Below are 7,500 nucleotides of genomic sequence, written 5' to 3'. Positions count from 1 at the left end.
CTGCTATCTTAGAAAAAAGAAAGGAGGAACGTCTTCTCTCTCTCTCTCTCTCTCTCTCTCTCTCTCTCTCTCTCTCTCTCTCTCTCTCTCTCTCTCTCTCTCTCTCTCTCTCTCTCACACACACACAAGGACAGATTGGAAAAATGGGCCATGCCTAAAATCTTAATCCTTAACCCTTGAATAAAAAACGTTTTGAGTTCTGAGTTCTCTCTTTCTCTCTCTCCCTCTCTCTCTCTCTCTCTCTCTCTCTCTCTCTCTCTCTCTCTCTCTCTGTTGGTACTTTGGCACTGTACTTAGCATGATGTGATTGCACCGCAAATCAGTGTTACAAACATCTGCTACCGTCAGAGTCAGAGTCAGCACTTTCTAGCTTTATCGCGGTTTCTTCTGGTCTTAACACAAAATATTCGACGTGTGCGAAGCTTTTGCAAATATACTTGTTGTCGTTGAAATGTCTTTCTTTCTCCCATCGAGAGAGAGAGAGAGAGAGAGAGACAGAGACAGAGAGACAGAGAGAGACAGAGAGAGAAAAAAAAACTGACCTAGAGAAGGCATACACCGTAGTAGTAGATTATAATAAGGAGTGGTCGCTGAAAGCAAAAGTCACAACCAGCCTGTTCCTCTTTAAAACAACAACAACAACAGCAACAATAACAACAGAATGAACAGCAACAACAATAACAAACAAAAAAAATGATAAACACAAATCATCTTATCTTATCTTCCCCACCCGTCCCCGAACAGACCCAAATCCATTTCATGCAGGCTGATGTCTATGCCGGGGTGTTTTGTTTGTTTGTTTTGTTGTTTGTTTGTTTGTTTGTTTGTTTGTTGTTGTTGTTTTGTTTTGTTTTTTTGTTGTTGTTTTTTTTTTTTTTTTTTTTTTTTTTTTGGGGGGGGGGTTACCTTAACCCTTTCACCGCCAGTCAATTCAGAGTACAAAATTCCCTTGTGGTATAAACACAGAAAAGACAGTGGTTAAGAATAGCTGGGGTTTCTCTCTGCGATGTATAGAAAATATGGCCTATCCTACCACCGAACATTAAGAGCAGTAGGTTCATGTATAACAGACCAACGAATGGTCACCTTTCAGTGACATGGGTCCTCTACCACGCCTGTGCATAAATGCGAGCTTGGCGGTGAAAGGATTAACCCGTTAACTGCTGGACTCAGTGTAATGAGATCAGTGTGGCCTGTTTTTGAGGTGCATTCATTTTCCACTTTTCGTGTACTGGGAACACCGTGTGCAGATGGATTTTTTTTATATATACTGAGGAAGGTGGCAGAATAGTTAAGACGTTCATCTACCAATACAGAAGAACTATACAGGCAAATACAGGCAACAAAAATGCAATCTCAAGAAGAAGTAGTCCAAATAGAGAATAGTGACTTACAACGTGACAGTCCAGTTCGTTCTGATCTCTCAGCAAGGTGACAACCCTTCTTTCACTGACAAGCGTACATAGTCAGCAGCAGCGGGACTCAAGGGGTAAACCGTGGACTTGCATCATTCTTTTCCATCTCTCTCCGACAGCAACGCCCACGCCCTATATTATATTATGTCTTTACAGAACAGAAACAGCTACTAGTATTTGTCGATCCGCGCCTCGTCATTTTCTGAACGATTTCAGCCGTCGGCTCCGTTTTCTCAAATAGACGTATCGCTTGGAAGTTGTTTTTTTTTGTTGTTTGGTCTGTTTCTTTAATCGTGCATGTCAGCCCAGACTGTTTTGCTAGACATCTCGTTTTAGTCCTTTGTGAAGGTTTTCTTCTTTTTTTTCTTCTTTTTTCTTCTTTTTTTTCTTCTTTTTTCTTCTTTTTTTTCTTCTTTTTTCTTCTTTTTTTTCTTCTTTTTTTCCAAGGCATTCCCTTTTCGTTTGATGTTTATTTTTCGTCTGTGTCGGCTGAATTTGCTTGTGAACATGCATCTGTGTTTGTCTCTCTGTCTCTGCCTGTTTGTCTGTCCGTCCGTCACACACGCACACACACACTCTCTCTCTCTCTCTCTCTCTCTCTCTCTCTCTCTCTCTCTCTCTCTCTCTCTCTCGTCTATGAAAAGGCGTGGGGAATTTTGTTGGAAAATAGATGCATATCAATCAATTGATTTTATCAATTAATAAATAAAAATGCCTGACTGTCAAACAGAACACAAGAAGTATGTATGTACGTCCAATGATGTAATACAAAGCAATAGTACTGAACAGATTAGAATAGTGGTTTCATTCTGAATACGAGGAAATCCATTTCCATTTCTGGCAGTTTGGGAAGTGCCTGCTATAGACCTACCTAGAGTGTATCGTATTGTATCGTATTGTAGTGTGTTGTAGTGTACCAATCTTCACCCACATACATATTTTTCTGCATGAAATTGGGCCTGCTCTTCCCAAGCTGAGTATGTCGTCATAACCCGGCGCCATATTTTGTTTTCTTTAATGTTTAGGAGGCAAACATTTGTTTCACTGTTCTGTACATACGTTTGTCAAGGACATCGCTCTCATTCTCTGTGTCTCTCGTTCTCTGTCTCTCTCTATGTCTCTGTTTCCCTGCCTGTCTGTCTGTCTGTCTGTCTGTCTGTCTGTATCTCTCTCTCTCTCTCTCTCTATCTATCTATCTATATCTATCTATATATCTCCCCCCATCTCTCTCTCTCTCTCTCTCTCTCTCTCTCTATCTCTCTCTCTCTCTCTCTCTCTCTCTCTCTCTCTCTCTCTTGTTGCTCTTCTGAAGTATTAGGATTTGCTTGTTTCAAGGTTGTGTTCCGTAAACGCCAACACGATGTTTCTGAAACAAAACAAAACAAACAAACAAAAAAAAAAAGAATAATATGTCTCTATCACGTCTATGTGCATGTCGTTGTCATTTGCATAGCGTGGTATTTGTTTCATGTTAATGTCACCACAACCTTTTTTTCTTTCTTTTTTTCCGCCCCGTTGTTATCATTATTCCTTTCCTGTCTAGTTCGCTCAGTGATGTGTGAAGTTATGTCGCCCTGTCTGCTCTGTATTATCAGTCAAATCTGTATTTGTCAATATTCAGCACACACACACACACACACACACACACACACACACACACACACACACACACACACACACACACACACACACACACACACACACACACACAAAATCCCGGCGTGTGTCTCTTTATCATGTTCTCTCTGTCTCTGTCTCTCTCTGTCCCTATCTCTGTCTCTCTCTCTGTCTCTCTCTCTGTCTCTCTCTCTCTCTCACACACACACACACACACACACACACACACACACACACACACACACACGATATATATATATATATATATATATATATAGAGAGAGAGAGAGAGAGAGAGAGAGAGAGAGAGACAGACAGACAGACAGACAGACAGACAGACATACTGACAGACAGACAGACATACTGACAGATAAACAGAGAGGTAGGCAGACAGGCAGACAGATGCGCAGGGATGTTCAGACAATAATCCCCTTCGATGGATTAAATTTTCATCTTCTCACACATAGCCTGGGTGTGTAGAAGAGTATCAATTCAGGATGACGATGACGTATTCTTGAAAAAAACAAAACAAAAACAACAACAACAAAAAATGCTCCCAAACAATCCAGATGGGTGTATAGGGACACTTATTTCAACAACAACAACAACAACGGAAGAATGTCGTATCTGTGCCCAGCTGCTATGTGTCACAGGATCGGATTGTACACATGTGGGCTTTATGTTATTTTCTTATCATATTCTTCACGGTTGTGTTGAATATTCTGTTTCTCGTCTTTTGATAACATGCTTATGTGTGTGGGTAATAGAGAGAGAGGGGGGGGGGCAGTTATAGTTTTGTTTTTTTTTGTTTTTTTGTTGTTGTTGTTTTTTTCTGTATAGCGCTGAATCTTGTGCAGAGACAAACTTAAAGCGCTTTTGCACCAGTCATTCACACGCATACACAACTCTAAAACTGGAAAAACTGAAGACAAGGAAGAGGCAGGGATGGGAGGCTATTTCGGGATGATGTGTTTTTTAAGACCAGACTTGAAAGAGCTGAGTGCGGAGACCTGACGAAGAGAAAGAGGAAGTTCATTCCAACTGCAAGGTCCAGAGACAGAGAAAGAACGGCGGCCAACATTCGGGTGTTTGAATCTCGGTATGCGTAAACAGTGGATCCTAAGCCGATCTTAGAGAGCGAGATGGAGTGCAGAGGTGAAGACAGCCACAGAGACAGGAAGGTGGCAGATTTGTGAATACATTTATAACATAGAGTGCTGATATTGTACTTTATTATGTATGAGACGGGGAGCCAGTGGAGATGTTGCAAAAGAGGAGTGATGTGCTCAGATCTTTTCTTTTTGAGACTGAGTCAGGCAGCAGAGTTTTGTATGCGCTGAAGGTACTGAATGGATGAAGCAGGCAAACCAAACAATAGAGAGTTACAGCAGTCAAGGCGAGAGAAAATGATAGAAACGTGTCTAGATGTTGCGTCAGTGGACATATATTTCCGGACAGAACTGATGCGCCTCAATTGACAGTAGCAGGACTGACATGTCTGACTGATAATTTTTTGCATGGACAGTGTGTTGTCAAGGACAACGCCGAGGTTCCTGACTAAACTGGAAAGAGGGATGGATGTACTGCCAAGATAGAGAGTGAATGAGTGACTGTGTGTGTGTGTGTGTGTGTGTGTGTGTGTGTGTGTGTGTGTGTGTGTGTGTGTGTGTGTGTGTGTTTAAGAATTGCTGATAGTAACATTGCAGTCATACAGATCTTTTTTTTTTTTTTTTTTGCATTCAGTGTGTGTGTGTGTGTGTGTGTGTGTGTGTGTGTGTGTGTGTGTGTGTGCAGTCGTGCTTGCGTTTGTCACCGAGTCCGTGTTAAGCATTACCACTGACATTTCTCCGGGCAGGGACCAGACACAATAACAGTTATCGATGAAGACCTTTTCACCACTATCTTTTTTACCATTTCGACTGTAAGCTTCAGTAAGCATTTTGTTTGTTTTGTTGATTTTTTTTTTTCCGGGGCTGTGGGTGGGGGTGGGAATGATTGGAATGGGGCAATAAGATTTTATTCTTGTTGTTGATGTTTTTGTTGTTGTTGCTGTATTTGCTTTTCGAGAAAGACAACGATTTTTCTGGTTGCCAAGAAATGTACGCATCTTTGAATTCCGTCTTCATCTGCTTTTATAATGCATACGCGTGTTACTTTATTGTATAGCTTCTACTCATGCATTCATATTATGTATCTTTCATTGATCCAGTAACAAGCACACTTGTTTTGTTGTTTTTCGATTGGCACAAACAATGTGAACTGAGTAAAGACACTTCTTCAATTTTGGCCCATGATTATTTTAAAATGTATTTTAAATGTACTAGACTCCCTGTCTTTCTGCCTGCCTCCATCTCTCTCTCTCTCTCTCTCTCTCTCTCTCTCTCTCTCTCTCTCTCTCTCTATCTATCTATCTATCTATCTATCTATCGTACACGCGCATGCGCTTACACACACACACACACACACACACACACACACACACACACACACACACACACACACACACACACACACACACACACACACACTCACACACGCACACACAAATATACATATTCTCTATCTGTCTCTCTCTCTTTCACACATACGCACACTCAATGGTGGGAGAGAGATGAAACACCATGCAGCACACACACACACACACACACACACACACACACACAAAGAGAGAGAGAGAGTGGGGGAGGGGGAGGAGGTTGGGGGTGGGTGGGAACCCCACACTAAGGGCTTTTTTTTTTTCCTTTCTTTACTTTATAATTCATGATAATTTATTTTTTTTATTTTTTAGAAATAACCATTTCCCTTCACATCAAAGGAACAAGTATTGATCATAAATGTACCGTACACCGGCCTTTCTTTGCTAGCAACCCACAGCCTGGGTGATGACCCTTGACATTTTCTTTTCTCTTTTCCAACGGACCTGTCGCTGTTGCTGCTGCTGCTGCTGCTGCTGGTGCATCCCGTTTCAAGTCCCAGAAGATTTTTTTTTTTTTTTCCAAGACAAGCAAGAGAAAACTTTAAAAAAAAAACAACAAAGAGTGGAGATGATGGGGCAAGAGAATGATGGTGGATGGGTAGAGGCGGCACGGGGAGGAGGTGGGGGTATAGGAGGGTGTGGGGGAAGGGGGGGGGGTAGTAAGGATGGACGGGCATGAGGGCGGAATTGAGAGAAAGATGGGCTGCGAAAGATGAGCGCGAGCGACAGAGGCACCAAATAAAAGAAAACAGGAAAAAGAAAAAAAAATAACGAAAAGTGTTCTTGTATTTAGTTGGGGTTTTTTGTTTGTTTGGTTGGGTTTTTTTGTTTGTTTTTTTGTTTTGTTTTTTTTTTTTGGGGGGTACATTTCCAATTCACTGCAACCACACATGCAAGTAAGAGCTACTGCTAAAATATCCGTGTATAGGTATATTCAAGACATATGAATAGTTTTCACGCACATGCACTCACGCACGCACGCACGCATGTGTGTGTGTGTGTGTGTGTGCGCGCGCTCGTATATTATATATATATATATATATATATATATATATATATATATATAGATATAGATATATATGTATGTGTGTGTGTGTGTGTGTGTGTGTTTGTGTGTGTGTGTGTGTGTGTGTGTGTACACACATACTTTCAGATACAGAGGCGTATATACACAAACGAAAATATTCCAATTTAGAGATACAAACATAGGGTGAAACAGAGGGAGAGAGAGGGTGGAAAAAGAAGTAGAAGAAAAAGAGGAAGAGGGAGGAGGACTCCATGATGTGTCAATGAAAACACGAACAAGAGAGACAGACAGACAGACAGACAAAGAGAGACAGACAGACAGAAAGACGGGGAGACGGAGACAGGCAGACAAAAGGACTTAAGTGAGTGTTTCAAATTTGAACACAACCAACAATACCAGTGTCTTTTTGTTGTTGTTTTTACTTGCTGTGAATGTACTGTAGCGTGGCTGTGTACTGTGCAGGAGGAATGCCTGGCCGACTCCTTCCAGAACTTCATCGACTACAGCCTGAGTCTGATCCGTAAGATCCGGGACACCTTCCCCACCAACAACAACATTGCCTTCAGCCGTCTGGAGGGACTGCTTAGGTCAGTTCTCTCTCTCTCTTTCTCTCTGTGTGTGTGTGTGTGTGTGTGTGTGTGTGTGTGTGTGTGTGTGTGTGTGTGTGTGTGTGTGTGTGTGTGTGTGTGGAAGACACCTTCCCCACCAACAACAACATTGCCTTCAGCCGTCTGGAGGGACTGCTTAGGTCAGTTCTCTCTCTCTCTCTCTCTCTCTCTCTCTCTCTCTCTCTCTCTCTCTCTCTCTCTCTCTCTCTCTCTCTCTCTCTCTGTGTGTGTGTGTGTGTGTGGAAGACACCCTCCCCACCACCAACAACATTGCCTTCAGCCGTCTTGAGGGACTGCTTAGGTCAGTTTCCCACCCACCTCTGTGTGTGTGTGTGTGTGTGTGTGTGTGTGTGTGTG

The 7,500-nt window shown here is 42.1% G+C and overlaps 1 protein-coding gene across 1 annotated transcript in view; it reads left to right on the top strand.

Annotated features, from left to right (window-relative positions):
• The window catches only part of LOC143292699 (BAI1-associated protein 3-like), a 297,052-nt gene that overhangs the window by 232,541 nt on the left and 57,011 nt on the right, over positions 1 to 7,500 (top strand). Inside the window, 1 exon segment of the mRNA XM_076603214.1 lies at positions 6,998 to 7,122. Coding sequence (XP_076459329.1) covers positions 6,998 to 7,122 — 125 coding nt within the window.

This window comes from Babylonia areolata, chromosome 1, assembly GCF_041734735.1.
Source record: "Babylonia areolata isolate BAREFJ2019XMU chromosome 1, ASM4173473v1, whole genome shotgun sequence".
Classification (NCBI taxonomy): domain Eukaryota; kingdom Metazoa; phylum Mollusca; class Gastropoda; order Neogastropoda; family Buccinidae; genus Babylonia; species Babylonia areolata.
Note: the sequence above shows the minus strand (reverse complement) of the source record. Positions and strands in the feature narration are given on the sequence as shown.